This window comes from Poecilia formosa, unplaced genomic scaffold (assembly GCF_000485575.1).
Source record: "Poecilia formosa unplaced genomic scaffold, Poecilia_formosa-5.1.2 Scaffold2, whole genome shotgun sequence".
In the NCBI taxonomy this organism is placed as follows: Eukaryota; Metazoa; Chordata; class Actinopteri; order Cyprinodontiformes; family Poeciliidae; genus Poecilia; species Poecilia formosa.
In genome coordinates, this window is record NW_006799941.1 from 249074 (window position 1) to 267655 (window position 18582).

The following is an 18582-nucleotide window of genomic DNA, read 5'->3' on the forward strand; positions in this document are numbered from 1 at the left end:
TGGAGCAGTGGCTCAAACACATCCCAGGAACAACATCTCAGTCCAGAAATGTGCAGTTCTAGGCACAGCCAAGATACTGCGCAGAACCCTCAAGCTCCCAGGCCTCTGGTAGAGGACCCGAGCTCAGAGGATGAAAGAGACCACCCGCGGAGGGTGAGAAGGGAATTATATATATACCATCAACACGCACTGAAATCCTCTACAAAGAGTAAAAAAAAAATTGTCTTAGTGATGTAATGACGCTGCTCCAAGCTACGTCTCTGGATGTGGAAAGTAAAAGCCATTCTGTAATAGGATCAGAAAAAGAACAGGCTCTACTACCAGCTTTGGTTAAATAGCATAACCACTTGTGTGGATACACCCGATAGGTGCACGATTTACATTTTAGTAAAAGTTCAATAATTATGCTGAAGCTACAAAAACTGGAAGTAAATAGAAACACATATTAAAATATAGGTTTTCCAGTCTTAATTTCCAGTTTCAGCTATTCAGTTTCTTTTCTCATCACAATGAGTCACTCAGTGAACTGTATCCTAATGCAACATGTGAATGTTATTCTATTTGACGACGTATCCCTTAAAATGAAATGTAATTTTTGAAGCCGTTCTCTTTTACATTCATTCCTGTTTATTTCCGATGACCTCTTGAGGGAATAAATGCAGCAGTTCTCAGACTTAATTGGTTATGAAGAAGGACTTCAGTTCCTGCGGCTGAAAACGAATTCTTGAGAAGCCAGAGCTTTCAGCACCTGGTGAAGCAATCACTGAGCCAATGATATTGATCAACAACCCCATCAGCCCCCTGTAGGTACATTATGCTCACCGTGTGCAGTGAAGTAAGAAAAAATTACATAGAGCCACGTCAAACAACACCTTTTTTGCAATAACTCGAATCACAAATAGAAGCAAAAGTGGTGCTCACAGCTGGAGAGAGAGCCCTGCATGAAGAACACCCTGCAATAATTACAGAGTCAGGCTCTCACAAAGTTCTGGTCTTAGCCATCTTTAATCTCCAATAATAACTGGATCAAAAGCTCCTCTTCAAGATTCATGCGGACATAACATGAGCACCGTGCAAAGGATGCTTTTAATGCAGGCATAAATGGGAATGTTTGGCAATTTACAGATCAGAAAGTGATGAGCTTGCATTTGTTAGCTCTTTTAAACATTTATGAGTTAAATAATACATAACACATTAGTGCAGTGCTAAAAAGATCAAATTGAAAGGGCCCGAGCATATGAGGTCTTGATAAACACAAGCTGACGTTCAGGGATGAAGCCTTGGTTCTCTAATCGTAATTGGTCCCAGAAGATTGCTAGAATAAAAATGGACTACAAAGTAATGTTGTGCACTTCTCTGGCCTGCTTTGAAAACTCATAATATTCACACTACATTAGATTCTGCATTTGCCTCAGCAGCTGCTCACAAAAGCCAGCCCTGAACAAAGACATTCCTTTTGCATTTCAAATAACCACGCCGTAACCTCCCCCATCCACGGAAATCTCAGACTTCCAATCTAATTTAAAACATCATTACTACACTACTGAAAATGTGAGAAAATAGTGGTGGCAAAATAAGTTGTTCTGAAAACCAAGGAGAACAAAATAAATGGATGGAAAAGAAGGAACACAATCTATTAATGTTTCATTTCCATGGACTTGGAAGGATTCTCCCTACCCAAGAAGCACTGAGAAAAAAAACAAAAAAAAACAATTAATCAAACAAGAATGGCCTATCATTGCTGTGGCAGATGCATTTCCATAGCAACAGCCTCCTAGCAAAATTGTCACCCTTTAATCTGAGTCACACAGTGTTTAATATAAACAAGAAAGAGACATGCAAAGCAGTTCAGGAAAAGGAGAGCAATGTTTTATGGTGAAAAACTTAGTATCTGGATACAAATATAAAAAAACAACAATAATAAAAGATATATGCCACAATAGACAAAAATCTTGTATTTTTCTCCTGTGGATGCAATATCAGAAATTATTTTAACTAAATAAAAGAAAATTTTACATTAAGTATAACTTTTCATTGATTTTATGTGTGTGGCTTCAGTTGTTGTGGTAAATTTACATGTTTTGTTTCCTATTTCATTAAGTCATTGCAATCTAAAAAATAATAAGCTATTTTAACACAACTACATAGCTATTTAAAAATATAGTGTCAAAAACCAACTTTAAGTTATATTACTGAATTCTTGCCTCTTGCTCAAAGTACTGTCACCATAATAATTTATTTTTTTTATAATAATTCCAGTGTTCTTTTTGCAACTGAGTGCTTTAATTGGTACTTTCACCTGTATGAGGAAGAAAAAAGCAAGAGGTTATCACACAGTGGCATCAAACCTGGGCTAAAGACGGCTGTGCAAATATTATGAAAGAATCTGATAAAGGTTGCCGGTTGCCATAGGTACTGTATGCTAATTCCTAATGGTGTCTTTCAAATTGAAAGGTAAAAGTGCACAAAAGAACAACTATATTTAATTGGTCTTTGCTCTTTTTATTAACCGCTGGTAACATTTCATCGAAAACAGGAGGGTAGCTATGACTTCTAAATTGCAGCATTTTTAGCAACAAAAAGAAAAACATCATACTTATTTGACTAAGCAACATCCAAAATGCTGGATTCTGATCATCAGAAGTGAAGAAAGGCAGACAAAGTTGTTTTAAGGTTTTAAGGAAACCCAAGGAAACTTCATTTTATTAATATACCAGAGAGTTTGGTATTTCCTCCTGTTATAGAGCTGACACTAGTGCTAACAGTCAGCCAGCTGTGTATGTTAGCAAATAAAGACAAGCAATGAACTTATCCCCAATAATAGGGTATATTTGATGTCATTGCAAACATGTGACATTCACAAAATCCCAGTTTACATCCATCTTAGTGTGCATGAGGCAGACTGATAAGTCATAATTGATGAGGCAAACAGCAGGAAGCCTGAAATAAAGTAACTCTGTGTAAAAGGGTGGTTTGGAAACAATATCAACTTTCTAGTGGGAAAGTGTACGCACTTATTACCAGAAAATATGATCTTGCATGCTGTGGATTTAATTATTTTCAGTTTGAGTTGCTGTAAATATTTAAAACCAGATAAAACAAGCTGGTGTTTATACTTAAGTTTATTTCTTCTAATTTTGTTTACATTTTTCTCTAAAGAAAGACATTACCTTTTTTAAAATTATCTGGTATATTCATGGTATTTAACTGACACTTAACATTTTTTTCTACCAAGTACTTGAGACAGAAATAGATTTTGAACCCTGATTTGATCATGTAGTGGCCACTGCATTCTTTTTTTTTTTTTTTTTTATAGGATTGTGATATATTTTTTTCTTAGAACAATTTATTGTAACTCTCTTCTGTCCAATATCAGACACGATAAAAAGTATAAAACCTAAAGTAGAGAAAAGTATACATATATACATATGCATATGTCTATAAAAAAATCCCTATCCAAAGTCAGAAATGGGGCAGTTGGGTTTTTACTTTTGGTGACAGGCAGCCAGGCAAAGCCAAAGTGTGATGTAAAGCCAGGAAACTCGGTGTGAGCTCGTTCCTCTGCCTTTGTTACGCCTGTCGTGTTTGTATTCACATCTTGTACATCATAGTCAAATGGGAGTCAAATAACAAAGGCTTTCCAATTATGTGTAGCACAATGTGTGAGAGATGGAATATCACAAAGGCATTGTTCCCCCTCTGCTCCTGCTGACCCTACCTTCGAAATGGTTTCATGGCCACTCCAATTGCCTGCACCATTTGATTTAGCTAAAGGGATTTGACCACCAGCACTGAGATGTAAGAAGAAAGGAAGAAAGTCCTATACACAGCTATAAGAAAAGAAGGAGAATTATGCTCCATAGTTGAGGACAGCAACTGAACTCTGGGATTTACCAACTAATGTTGTTATACCATTTACCCTCACTTTGACAAGGCAGATAAGAGTATGCAAATTCATTGCACTGGCATCATCACAAAACTAGTCCATTATGCTATTGATTCTGTAAATCTTAACACAATATATACACAAAAAAAATAATTGAGTGGTTAAAAGATATGAAGAAAATTTGCCTTCAAATTTTAAGTTATAAATAAAAATATAAAAATGATGAAGCATTTTGTCCTTAGATGTTCTTTGATATCCGTCTAATTTGGTTTTCAAAGAGAAATCACCTGCTGACTCTTTTAATCAGCAGTATCAGAAATTTCCCCGTCCCGTCCTGCCCCGTTTGAATAAGCTGCACAGTGATCGATGCCTCTGTGACTCCAAAGACTTCCTCTCCTACTCACTGCTTGACTGGAGCCATCTTGTTTGGAGTGATGGCTCACTCACACAGGTTCACGGCTGCTATTGTAAAATCAGCCAGCGTTTAATTGAAACAAATGACTATAATAATAGAACATTATCCCTGCAGGCACCCGGCCATGACAGCTTTAATTAGAGGCGCGTTCGAGACTGATCCTTCAAAAGCACAGCCGGCGCGCAACAAGGTGGTAAACACGCCTTTAGGTTGGGAACAGACCCGGCTCCTCGCAGCCCTCAAAGCTACTTCTCATTTACCCCGAGGGCAAAGCACTAACAACTCTGTTCCTCAAAGAGCCTTGGAGCCTCCCGCCTCTCCTTCCCTCCTTCCTCCTCCTCTCTTTCTCTCTCCTATCATGCGTGTCTTTGGTTTATCAAGCTTATAGATGCCCTGGAGGGTCATTTACACAAGCTGAGGAGAATTAATAAGAGAGTGGATTCATGAATCATGCGCTGCTTATGTATGAAAGCAAAGGCAAAGCGCTGTGTCGGCCTTCTTGTGACATCAGGCAGATGCTAAGTAAGGAGATATGATGAACAGTGGATGCCTGATGTTTCAAACAGAAAAATATAAGTGTGTAAGTGGTGTTGTTTTAAGCACTGAAAAAAAACAAACATTATTGTACAGTATTTATCTGAACAGAGCTCCCTTTGTGTTGTCAAAACAAATTACTCTGATCATTTCAGTAACAAATCTATATAATATTCCAAGCCACCTTTACAAGCCACATGTTTCTCTACTTTCTGTGCTCGGCTGAGATTACAAAATTATTCTACATGGAAAAGAGCGACAACTTAAATGTAAGCTACTCTAAAAAAACAATAAACAGGTGAATGGATGTCATAAGCTATAAAGAGCAAGTTTCAAGCATGTCTTTGAAACGTAAAAATCATGTATTCGACCTGGAGTGTCAACATATAAAGTGCAGAAGTCACAAATTATTTGTGATTTATCATTTGTAAAAATCACAAATGTACAAATTTTACTTTTAAAGGTTAGGATTACACAAAACAAAATTATTCAGATATCATAATCACAATAATAAGATTCCAAAGTCAGTAAGCAAAATTGTCTCAGATATCCCGATATGTCATCAGGGAGTACTATAAGTGCACTAGTGCTTGCGTACTGTTCAGCACAGGTATTGCTAATAAATGAGATAACTAACTGAACTCTGGTCATATTGATAAAATAGAAAACTCAACAGCCATCAGTATTTTTTATAACAATTTTTTTTATATTTCTTACAACAGTTATAGCAAATATGTGTTATTAGTGAGCATCTTTAAATCTATTCGGGTATCTGAAGATCTTTTAAAACCCCTCATGTTTCATGTTTGGTGACCCTCAGTACAATTATTATCCCAACTGTGAGTCAACGTTATTAAGTTTTGCCTATATTTTATTTGCACTGACCGAAGTACTTGGCCTTATTAAAAATGTCAAACATGTTGTGCTCTATATAAAATAAGGGAACTCCTATATTGCGGAAGATAAACTTACGAGCTATTTTACGAATTATTGAATGGATTTATTTAGTAATTTTCTTCCGTATTTTTTTAGCCATTCAGATTAAATGACTGTTATTGTTACTGTTCATGATTTATTCTGAAATTGAGAAAACTGAGATATATAGCACAAAAATAAAATAAAATAATCTATTTCAAAATGATCAGATAGAAAATTTTACCTGTTTAAACACAGGATTGAGTCTAAAAACAAAATTACAGGCGACAGTGTTATAATATCACTGGAGGAATAATTTGAAGAAAGAAGTTGCTGTTTTTTGTGAGAACTGTGAGCCCCTTAAACATTTTTCAGAGTGAATCGAAGGCAGTGCAAAAAGCAGAGGTTGATTTGCAGATAGTAATGTCATGATGCCCCCCTTGGCACCATCCTCCATGTTCCTCATTACCAATAATGTGAGATAGAACTTCCTTTACTTTTATCCCCCCTCTAGCCCCTTCCACTACCACCCCTAGTTTTCTTTCTTGTTCCTCAGTTCCACCCCCCCTCTGTTTTTCTCTCTTGTGGTCCCTTTTTCTCCCCCTTTCTTGCTCCCTCTCCGCCCGGGTGTGTCTCTGAGCTCACCTCACAAAGCACAGCGTCAGAGAATCAGAGCCTTGGCTGACATGACATGTAGGAGATGGTTGTGAGGAGCGGCGGGGACACACACTCATGACAGAAGAAGGCAAGGCTCCTCCACTGCCACTAATGAGACTCCTGACTGCCGTGTCAAACACACTGCGTGCGCGTGTGTATGCGTGCGTGTGTGTGCGCTCAGGGCGGCAGAAAAAATGCAGAAGTAATGAACACAAAACAACAAAGAGCACACATATTTCTGAAAAAAAGCACACAGTACTCTATATGCCATGCAATTGAAGGTCATGTCAAAGCAATATGTAAAAAACGGACTCACCGAGGATTTCACACATCTGACAGGGGCCATCTTCACCTTATCGTCAAGATTTGAACTATTATAGCAGCAAAATGTCAAATAAATCAACCACTGATTACTGTGACCATTAAAAGTACCAACCTGTAACACAGACTTGGATGTCTTTAAAGGTTTTCCTTGATTAATTTTTTCCTCCACATCTATGATAGCAACAAGGAACACCAAGAACACTTTGTAAGGTCTCAGCTGATAACACAAAAAGTAGACATGAAGTCATAATGGAACTCTTTTCTTTAATCTTGTGAAAATCTCGGCATAGTTTCTCACGCTTAAGACCTCTTTAAACTACATTCTGTGCTCTTCTGCGATAAAACGTCTGTGGTCCCCAAATTCAGCCCACACTCTACGGACTGTGCTAAGCAAATAAACCAAGTGTCTTTTTAATCACCCTGCCTCAAGCCACTCCTGTGCATGTTAACCAACCAGAGTGGCAGCGTTGTTTTGAAGTGGTGGCTGGTGGCACAGCAGGAGGTGAGGCGGGGAGGGAGAGGCGTCCCAGAGCGAGACGATACAGCTCCCCCCACCCACCACTGTGGCTGAACACTCCTGCCACCAGAGGCAGAATAACCTGATGGATGACTGAGATGGGGCACGGTGCAATATGGACACGATTTCATGCCATGATAAATCTCAGCGGGGGTGTGTGGCTAAGTGTAATATAAAATTCCTTATCTTTGTATCAGCTTCTCAGAACACTGTCTATCTACTGTGACTGAAGCTGTGTTTTCTTTAGCTTCTGTTCTTTGCTTGAATACCGCTGTTGATTACATCTACCGTGGATAAAGTCACGGAAAAAAAAAAAATATATATATATATATGATAGCTCATGTTTTACTCTTCTGCTTCAGAAATATGATTACAAAAGTGCCACTTGGGAGATGCTACTGTTCGTATTTTGATCACGGTGAAAAGCGAGACTATAATAAAAGATTTTATTTGCAAAAAAAAACGCCTGCACTGTGAATGAAATGAAATAACGTCACATTTTTTTTTAAATTAACAGGCAGAAATTAAGTCACCTTATCCTTTGATAATATTAACGTTAATTGACCTTATCAAGGTGGAGAAAATAGACGAGTTGCCATGCAAGCATGCAATAAAAAAAACCCTTTAAAATGGTGAAATTGGAAAGTAACCTCTACTTCTTTTAAAATATTTCTTAATATACAACTACAGTTTCATATCACATTGCCAGAGAAATAAGGCACTTTCTCCCAGGAGATGAGAAAAGAATTGAATTTTTCCTTATCGGTCATCTATTTTTCTGCAGAATGCTATTACTTGCTGCCTGCCGTTGCCAAGCAACAGGAAATATTAATAGGACCTTTTATTAGCTCGGCTTTACCCGTGGAGTACTAAAATGAGAAAGTGGAAAACATGAATGTGTTACATAAATCTTTGAACCTTTCAGGATTTGCACAAGTCTCTGTTTGTCCAGTGATTTATAGCGCTGATGGTTCATTTATGGGAGAGGGAGGTGTGAAATACCAAAATGGAACATTAACCTGAGGGACAATTTGAAAATAAACAATCACACAAAAAGTGGAGGGGATAAAAAAAAAAAAAGGAAGGAAACCAGTTTAAAGTGAAACCATCCTCTCTCCTGGCTGATGATTTCAAGAGGCCATCAAACAAGCAAAAGGCATTTTTGTTCCACTAGAAGCATTGATCATTCAAAATCATCTACGCCCGAATAAACATTGGAATAAGTAATGCAAGTCCCATTCTATCAATGGGCTTGTTGAACTGTGGTGAAAAGTGACAGACGTTCCATCAATTTCTTTTTTTTTTTTTTCAGACCCTGTAATCCCTTTTAAAAATCCCTGAAAATGAAGGTCTTTCAGAGGAGAAATGGGTTTTCTTCATCTGAATAGGGGGTACAGTATAAGCTCCAAAGAGCAGAAAGTCTTAAAAGACAATTTTAAAGTTCATATTGGCGAGAACTGTAAATGCATTTAACGGCAGGATTTTTGAAATGTCATATTTTATACAAAGTTAGAATTACAGGGATTCTCTTCTTCCTTGAAAGCATCTTTACTAAAGCATCTCCTTTTGTTCCAGGTTTACACAGAAAACCAGCAGGTGTACAGTCGGAGATAATACCCTAGCTGGGAGCCTCCGTCGGCGAGCGAACACATTAAAACACACCTCTACTCTCTTATCATTTATTCATCCCAGCTTGTCTGTGACAAGTTCAGTTGACATTGCAGCTCATATTTCATTCACACAGGCTTGGGGAGCGAGCACCTGCCAGGAGCACTTAATACCTTGTGAGGAAAAACAAAAGCATGAGACGAAAACACAGGCTTCCGTCCAAGTTAACATGACAGTCGGGGTGGGATTACTACTTGATAATTAACCTCAGTAGCTGAGGATAAGGGGCTTGTTTGGAAATTATTACTCTAAAACATTGTAACAAAAGAAATTAGGAGAATGGATTTGAATATGAATGCAGCCAGCAGCTCTTTAGCAGCACACTGACCAATATTCTGCTAAATTTGCATTTTATATTCAAGAAAAACTTGAGATGATGATGAGATAATACCTTTGAGCCTGATGGAGCTAGGGTTGCTCGTGCATATAGCTCTTTCTCCTCTTACACTGCTGTTATGCATGACATTACCTTCCTGATTATACATTCATCATCTGTTACATATTCAAAACATCACACTCAAGCCGGTCTGATGATGGCTCCTTCTGAATGAAGCACAAAAAACTTCATCAAAGATAATTTATTCCAGCTGCCAGCATTTTAAAACACCATATAGGCCTTTTCAGCTTAAATATATTTTAGGCACACAGGTGTGAGGCTCACAGAGAACAAAGTTTTTCCAGCCAATGAATAAACAGCTTTGCTTTCAGCAAGTTCGGGTGTATTTTTTAAAGTGGAAAGTGACTACAATGTGGCCACTTTGCTCGCGAGTCCAAAAAAATTATTCACCGGTAGCAACAGAGATGTGTATCTGTTCTGGGGCTGCATTGATAAGATCAATGCAACCTGAGCAAGGCTATTAAATTTCTAATGTGTTTTGGAACTTGTAGATGCTATGACAGTCGGGGCATTAATGGAGAGAAGCAGGGAGAGGCTCTGCCAAGTGCAGTGGAGCATCAGAGAAAAAGGGCTCTCTCAAAGATATCAAGTTAGTCCAGGAGCAATTTCAGACCACAACACAATAACCAGCAGAAATGACAATGAGCACTGAAAATGTACTCCTTACAAAATTAGGAAAGTGGTTAATTATGCCTTTCATGTTGTGACTAGAGAAAAAAAAACACATTTTCAATTAACTTCCACTATGAATGAGTGGATTAAGCCAAGAAAATCTAGTTTTCCTAAGAACACTACAAGCCCAAGAGGAACGGTTTAGCAAACACCGTGTCGAATATTTGTACAGATCCGATTAACTGATGGTTTTGTGCCAACTAAAAGATAACAAAAGCCAAACTGTTCTTATGAAGAAGTGACCAAAATAAATAAATAAACATGTTTTGAAGAAACTTAATAGATTCATTTGAAGCATAAACAAATTAATTAATAAATAAGCTTAATTTAAGTTGATGCAGATATCGCTGCTGATATATTAAACTATTTTCAGGTTTTCCCTTTTTTAACATTTTAATAAATTGCGTCTGAGTAATTGTTGGACATCATGATTGACAGCAAATATTTGAAAAAACGGTACCATAAACCGTCTTCTTTTTCTCTTCTTGACTCTACTGAATTAGATTTAATGTTGCATTGAACTCTGGGCTCAAATGTCACAAGTTCTTTGCAGTTGTTGCAGCTTTGCATTTTTTGCATGTTTTCATGCATGCATTTTCTGCAGGTACTCCAGCTTTATTCCACAATTGAAAACATACATGTTAGGTTAATTGGCAACTTTCAGCCCTAAGGTTATTTGCATAGTTAGTTTCTAAGATGAAGTGTGACTGACAACTGAGTCACTCTGCAAAGCTGAATCGGATCAAGCAAATACAGAACACAGATGGATGAAATAAAATTAATTCATAGTTATATGGTAATAAGGCTTACACAAGAATTATGATTAATGAGAATTTGGGTGGCAGGACTATTTGTCCCCTGCTCTGACCCATCAAGGCCTCTACAGTGGTAGGCTAATCAAAAAATAAAAATAAAAAAACTTGCAAATGTGACATGCTAATTCAGTGATGTTTCTACAATATTAAGAGTGGGTCGAAAATCTATAATTAGATAAATTCTACTTTGATTTTAGTTATAAAACAAGACTGTAATATTTAGTTTATGCCATTTTGTAAAAAGTTTCCCATCTATGGAACCCCATCACACTGAATTTCCACACTGCAGTGGAAATTCAACATCACAAGCCTATCTTTGCTGATGGTAATATATAACGGAACATTTTCTTAGGAAACCATGGCAATTAAAATTGTACTTTGTCCAACCCTACTAAATTAACTGAGTTCAACGCCGGCCTGATTTATTTAACATCTTGTTTGATGATTGTGTTTTGCAAATTTAACTGAGCTGATGCCACCACATCTGAAACAGACCAACAGAAAACCATATTTCAGTTAAACGTCCCCATTAGCCCTTCAGCAGACATAATCTTGTCTGGGATTCTGTCTGCTATTGTCTAATGACTTTGCTTCCGGGGGCAACAGATGATTGGTTGGTGCTTCAGTGCAGTCTGCCAATATCTGGATAGTGAATCACAAATAAGTGGACAAAAGCATCAGTGTGGGTGAATTTGAAGAATCTAACAGAGTAATCTGAAAAACAGATAACAACATGTTGTTTTTAAGTTCTTGATTGGGAAGCTTTTTGTCTCCACACAGATTATTTACTTCCATATCAGAGACAGCTCAAAGATGGTTAGTACCTCACTTTCAGCTTACTAAACTTAACATACCTTAACAGGACTAACATACAAACCACACAATAAAATAAAAAAAAAGTATGGAAAAAAGACTGAAAATGTCTTAAGAAAAAGTATTTTGCTCCCCAGTAAATGACTACTCGATGTGTAGCTTTAGTTGTGCTAGGTTTTCTTTGAACTGTTTTCAAGGTCTTTTTTATTTAAGGAGAGGTTTTCACAGAGCTAAAAAAAAAAAAAATGTCCATAAAATAATGTTATAAAATGAATCATCCATCCATCAATTCATCCTTGACAAGCTTAGAAATGTTTCAGAACCACCTTGAAGATCTAAAATTCATGTTTTAGTTCTGTCAATATGGTTTATCTTTGCCGTGTTTTTTGTAAGTGCATCAAAACGAACGGGAACAAATTATGTCTTTGCATCAGTCTGCCAGTAACAAAGCACCCAAAAAAATAACCAATCAAGCAAAGCCACTTATCAATTCTTACCAAAAAGCCCTGTGATTATGATCAACCACTCCAAAATGCTACTTTGCCTGAATCCTTGGGGTTATACAATCAGGCTATTTATTATTATATGTTTATATTGTTGCACTCGTATTGGAGTACTTTCAAATATGTGCATACTTCAATCCAAATGGTGCCACATTTAGAAAAAAAAACAAAAAAAAACAGCAGCTTTCAGCTTTTTGTTGAGATCGAATAACCTCATTTCACTCAACTGAATTATCTCTAAAATATCTAATAATAAAATCCAGGAAGTACAGAAAATTGGAGCTATATGCTCATTTTGAATAAGAGTTACCTTTTTTTATTCTTCTTTACAAATTGTACTTGCTTTTCCAGCCACAATCTCAACCACCCCCACCAAACCCCACCATGTCACCCCCAACCTCTCCTCTCCTCATCTAACTCTATTGCACTCTTTTCATTGCCCAGCTCACGTATTGAATCTGCTTGATGAAAACAGATCTCACTGCAGCACCACAATAGAATGGCTGATGCAGGAAAGATGAACCCTAATGGATTTTTTTTTTCAATGTGCTCAAGATTGAATATAAGGCCTGACCTCCAGATGTAGTGGATCCATTTCAACGGCAGAGATATTGTTTATAGTGAAGACAAAGAAATGTATAAATAAACATACTTGGACACTCACATAAAAGTACAATGTCAACACAAGAAGCAGATATTTTGCATGGTGTACTTTTATGCAACCTAAACAGGCAAAAAAAAGAAAAAAAGTGAATTAACCAACACTATTTATCCGCCCATGTCAAGTGAGGAATTCATAATGATACCATCTCATGTTTGAACTGCAGAGTTTGCTTAATTACTCTGTTCAACAGACTGTGTCAAGGTGAGGCACCAATTTAATAGACACTCGGTTCTCAGCACAAATGAAACTCTGCTACGGTTTGGTAGTTTTTGTCAGAGTATTTGATTTAGAGAGAGTTTGCTTTATAAGCTCCTTTTTTCAGGGTGAAGTTGAAGCAGGGCACTAAAAGGATCGCTATGCCTCCTTTAGAGAAAGTTGAAATGAAAAGATTATTTTAAAGTTTACTTTACGAATTCATAAAATTATATATGTGTGTGTGTGCGTGTGTGTGTGCGTGTGCGTGTGTGTGTGTGTGTGTGTGTAAGGCGCATCAAAACCTCCTTACATAATAATGGTTCCCCCTCTATGTGTCACCATGTGATACTTTTCTGCAGTTTGCAAGTAGGATACTTCCCAAATATCAGACGACAAACTGAACGGTGCTCTGTGAGATGTACTCTGAAGCTTTTTGAGGATGTTTTTTTTTTTTGTTTTTTTTCCACCAATCTTGGTTCACAAATCACTAAGCAATTTGCAAACCAGCTCCATCTATACTGTAATTAAATTACATACAGGATCTTTGTCAAATAATTAAATGACTTTCGACGGCAGCAGATTGAACTAGATTTTATTTAGTGGTATCAGAGTAAAGAGGGCCAAGTGAAAAAATAAATATACTGTTTTCTTTCGTCTTAATTATTGTATGTGCTGCTTTGCTTTAGTCTTGCACTTGCAAATCTAAAAATGTACACTGTTTAGAACAGTAACGTGGCACTTTCAGAACCTAATTTAAACTGGGCAAAGCATTCAGTCTCGTCTCCAAAAATAATCTTTATATGATCCAGGGTTATCAAAACAGCACTCACAAGAAATAACCCTTGCAATTGGAGATTATTTGTTCAAATTTCTGTTCGATATGTTGCGCTCGCTGCACATTCGGAATCTCATGCATTTTTATCGCGCAGCCGACTGTATTCAGCCCCATTAAAACCGAAGCGTGGTTCTTTCCAGCACAAACAAACACGCGCTGACGGTGGAGTGAAAGACTGGCCAATCAAGCAATGTCTCCACAGTAAAGGTCATGACCAAAATGTGAAATGAATATAAAGACAGATGACATGTGAAGCTAATACATCAGGGGAATATTCCTGCAATATATATATAATGCATAAGATGTTTGCATTTGAGATCTTTATCAAGATCTATTTCAATTGCTGTTTACCCCTCTCCCCTCTGTTTGTGATGAACATGATACATCACACTTGACCTTGATATGCATCTGTGTATGTCTACAGTATACTGTATAAAACAGATACTCTTATCTGCTTCATAATCTTACAAAACACTCTGAGAATCTCTGATAATTATAATGATAAAGACCGATGAGAAACAGCTATCATCCAAAATGCTTTGGGGGATTTATAAAAATTACAAAAAAAAGGCACAGCTGGCAGAAACTATTTCTGTGCCAGTTTATGATATCTGTCATTATCCAGTAAATTACAAGGGCATGAATTCCTTTACCTTAAGCCTCCACATAAGAAGAATATATATTTTTTTATGTTAAAATGGTTTACCATGTAATTTGTTTCACTGGGATCTCAGTGCTGAAATCAATGAAAAACATCAATGCCTTCTGCTTCCAAATGGATGCATTCAGATCTGACACTGCCAAACTTAAGAGGAACAATTTTTAGTCAAACACTTACATATTTGCTGCACAGTGACGAACAAAAGACTTATCTGAATAACTTGAACTTCAAATTCACCTTCAAATTCAACCACAAATCACATATTTAATGCTGCATCTACAACACAGGAATAAAGACAGCAGCATGTGTGTTTACATTTCATACTTAAACCTTCTGCAGATTGTTGTGCTGTTCTGATAGAAACCTGCTTCTTGCAGCAGTTCCCACGAAAGCAATTACGGTTTTGAGATGCTAATTTGCAGACGAGCGTTTTTTTTTTGTGTGTGTGTGTGTTTGGAGCTGAGGGAGTAATCAGCATGTATTCATGTTTGACAGATTGACCGATGCATGCCGTCGAGGCAGATATGATGCTGATGGATTTACCCACAATCCTTTTCTCCATGCATTACAGCTGACAAGGCAGCCCCTGAACAATCATCTGTTCCCTCCACTTGGCCTACGTCTACTTGTCTTGAAAATTACATTAACGTTTTTGGAGCATGATCTGTTTCACTATAGAAATCATTCATCAACATCAATATCATTCAAACATTAAATCATTGCAAAACATCACATGTTTTTTTTGGTTGCTTTTAAATGTTGGAGGTGCAGGTGTTCTGTGAACTTCAGATTACAAAGAATAACGCAAATGTACTTTAAATTGACTTTATTTTAAAGTAAATTTGCTTTTTACAAATTAAAGTTAGTGGAGTTAAAAATTTTAGTTTTTTTTATTATTAAATGGGCTCAAACATCTGTAGGTAATACGCTTATCCAGCTTTGCACTGGATCCTACCAAAGCCCATTATTGGATGCAAAATCAAGGCAGTTTTACTCACCGAGGGCATTTGACTGGAGACAAGGTGGCTGTCCTGTGCCAACATGTTCGACATCATGAGCGTTGGCAGCTCAGTGTACGAGTATGGGTTGATGAGCCCATTGTGTGGCAGCGAATGACAGAGGTAGCCCGTAGAGTCATGCTCCATCAGGTGAAGAAGAGGTGGCTCGGGGTGGTTGGGTGGAGTGATTGGTGGGATCTCATAGTCTTCGTCCCCAGTCCCGTTTCCACTTGAAGTGCCGCCTCCTCCGCCTCCTCCCCCGCCGCTGCCCGTCTGGCCTGTGTAGCTCTGACAGGATGGATAAACAAAGCGAGAAATAGAAGGAGAAAACAATCATACAATCAAATAGAGTCATATGAAACTTAAGAGAAGATTTTCTAAAGCAAGAGATAGTTATCTGAGGCATTTGATGGCTATCAACAAGCGACAGAAAACTATGCCACATGGTAAAAAATGGAGATCAAGTTTTTAACCAAATGTGGTGTTCTAGTTGTTTCAAAGAGAGAAAAGACAACAAATATATATCCTTAACACATGTATTGTGATACATCAAGTAATACTGAATTATTTTAATTTACAAATTTATTTCATTTAGTGTTTCGCTTCTTGGGAAAAAAAACAAACAATTTTTTTCAACCAAACATCAAACATCTAATTTTAGATGCAAACATGGAGCGCCTGACCTTGGTGATAAAGAAAACCAATGCATGTGTTAGCTGCTGCTCAAACACTATAAGTCCAATCAGATCAGAGTCCTGCACAGAGCAGGAAGAAAAGAAAAATAGCAGGGAAATTCAACGGGGAATGAAAAGCAATTTTGTCTGAGATGATCCAACTTGACTCCCATTGTAATGACTGAGTCAAATTAATCATCACAAATAATATTCCGGTGTCAGCTATTCAAGGGGTTTTTAATAGAATTTTTATGATTCATGTCTAGCGGTATACATCAAGCAGTCAGTTCTGCAACATTTCTGAAATCAATTCAATATCATCTTTGTGTAGGCTGTCATCCTCGGCAGCAGAGTGGTCATTTATCTCTCAAACAGATACTTTTGGAAAATAAGGACCATGAAGAGATAGGAAAAGGAGAGAGGATACAGGGTACTTTTTTTTTCTTGTTTCACTCAATATTGTTTCAGAATGAATGAGGGGGAAAAAAAAGTATTTTTTGGCAAGTAGCATAAAAAATTTGTAAAACGGCAAAGATGCTTCCTGGTTAGAATGAGGAAAGGGTAAAGTATAAACACATTCATGCATACCAGAAATGTAAACTAAACTGAGTCCTAATTTATCCTGTTTTTGTTTCTCTCTCTCTATCTCTCTTTTTGCATTTTGCATTCTGGTATTCATTCTGTGTACAGTACCAAGAAAAAGTATTTTTTTCTGAGTTGGCAGTATGTCAGACTTTCAGATCATCTGAGTAAATGCAAGTTCAGTTTTCAAATGAAAATTTCTATATTTTTAAGTAGGAAAATCTCCCTAAACCTACCCGTCCCAATTCTACAGATCTCAGTTTAGTGTTTGTGAAATGAACGTCAGCTTCCCAGAGAGCGATTTTAATCGCAGGCAATCAATAATTTAATTCCAGTGACCAAATATGCAGAGAATTTTGTTTTTACCCAAATGTTTCACAACACACATAAATTAAAAAAATAAAAATAAAAAACATCAAGGATTTATTGTTCTTGTCTTAATTTGATTTACTTGGTCCTAAAATAGACTGAAAGCAAGCTTCTATAAATTTACTGGACTGTCCTTTAAAGACAGATGTGTCTGTATGCCTTTGGGAATGCTGTTATTGTGTGGCCTAATGGACAAGAAAACAAACATTTCCTGAGATTCAATTCCCCTCATAATTGTTGGAAGGAAACTAAATTGTCTGCTGTAAACACTGTTTATATTGTGTGAATTGAGTCCCTCGTGTGTGTCCCCCTTTTAGCCACCGTTTACTCATATGTTCGCTGTGCGAGAGCACCAGGTAATCTGAAGGAAAATCATGTTGAGTCATCACAAAGCATGTTCATCAAACTGTTGTTTTCCCCTCATCCTTTATCAATAAACGGCAGAGGTCTGGAACGATGTTTTCAGTGGGTCTCTCGTCTGCTGCATTTGATTGTGCAAACAGGACGAGGAGTGGAGATGTGTCATGTGTTACATCGCTGTGACGGTCCATCCAGTGCCCTTGATGATAAAATGTAAATAGCAAGGACATTCCCAGTTGGATTGTGGCAAGATAAATTATTCATTATGCCACTGTTCAGAATGAAATTGCAAGCACAAAACTGCATGTACAGCTTGGTTTATGTATACTTTAGTCTTCTTTAAAAGCCAAATCCACACAAAGGCAATTCAAACAATGTGTCACATGGCATGTTTTTGGAGACAAATGTCTCTTCTTTCTTTTGATATTCCTCAGAGTTTAATTATGAAGCAAACACTTTGTCTAAAAGCGTCACTACACAGATTTTAATCCAACACAGAAACATCTTTTATTAACCTCATCTGCTCCTTGCAAGACACTATAGGGAACATTGTTTCCAACGCACAGTATGCTGTCTGCACAGCGAGAGAAACACAATCTGCAACGATTTAATTAAGACACAGATCTCTCGGCTGCAAGTGTTGCATACCAGCACACCTTTCATTTCGAGAGAAACAGATGAATAGACAGTTGGTCTGGGACTGAGAGAGGAAAAAAAAACATTGATTGGGGAGCTTTCCAGCTTGTCTTTTACTTGGCACAGATCTCCAACTCCCTCTGTAACACTGCCTGAGTACTCAAGGCCTTCTGGAGATGATATTGACTGTGGCTAATGGCTCATTATCTCTATATTCTTCTTCTTATTAGATTATTGTTGTGGTGCCTGTAGAAATCAGGATTTAGGACATCATCCAGTTCATATTAAATTGTATATCCATTATAGAAATGTTCCGCTGTCAAATATAATTAATTTGCACGATAAAAAGCTGAATGCCTTTTTATGGAAGTAAGAAACATAATCTTGGTCTGCTGTTGTTGCATTGTGAACTGTAAATATGAGGTGATAAACCAGTCTGATGGAAGACAAAATGATCACTTATTTAAATCTCTTTTTTTTCACTTTTGTGGG

General features: G+C 37.2%; 1 protein-coding gene across 9 annotated transcripts in view; it reads right to left on the reverse strand.

Moving 5' to 3' along the window:
- tox2 (TOX high mobility group box family member 2) overlaps positions 1-18582 on the reverse strand; it is a 125212-nt gene that overhangs the window by 18060 nt on the left and 88570 nt on the right. For all 9 annotated transcript variants that reach the window (XM_016669789.1, XM_016669767.1, XM_007548163.2 and 6 more), the window contains one exon: positions 15470-15757. In XM_016669789.1, coding sequence (XP_016525275.1) covers positions 15470-15757 — 288 coding nt within the window. The remainder of the gene's footprint in view (positions 1-15469; positions 15758-18582) is intronic.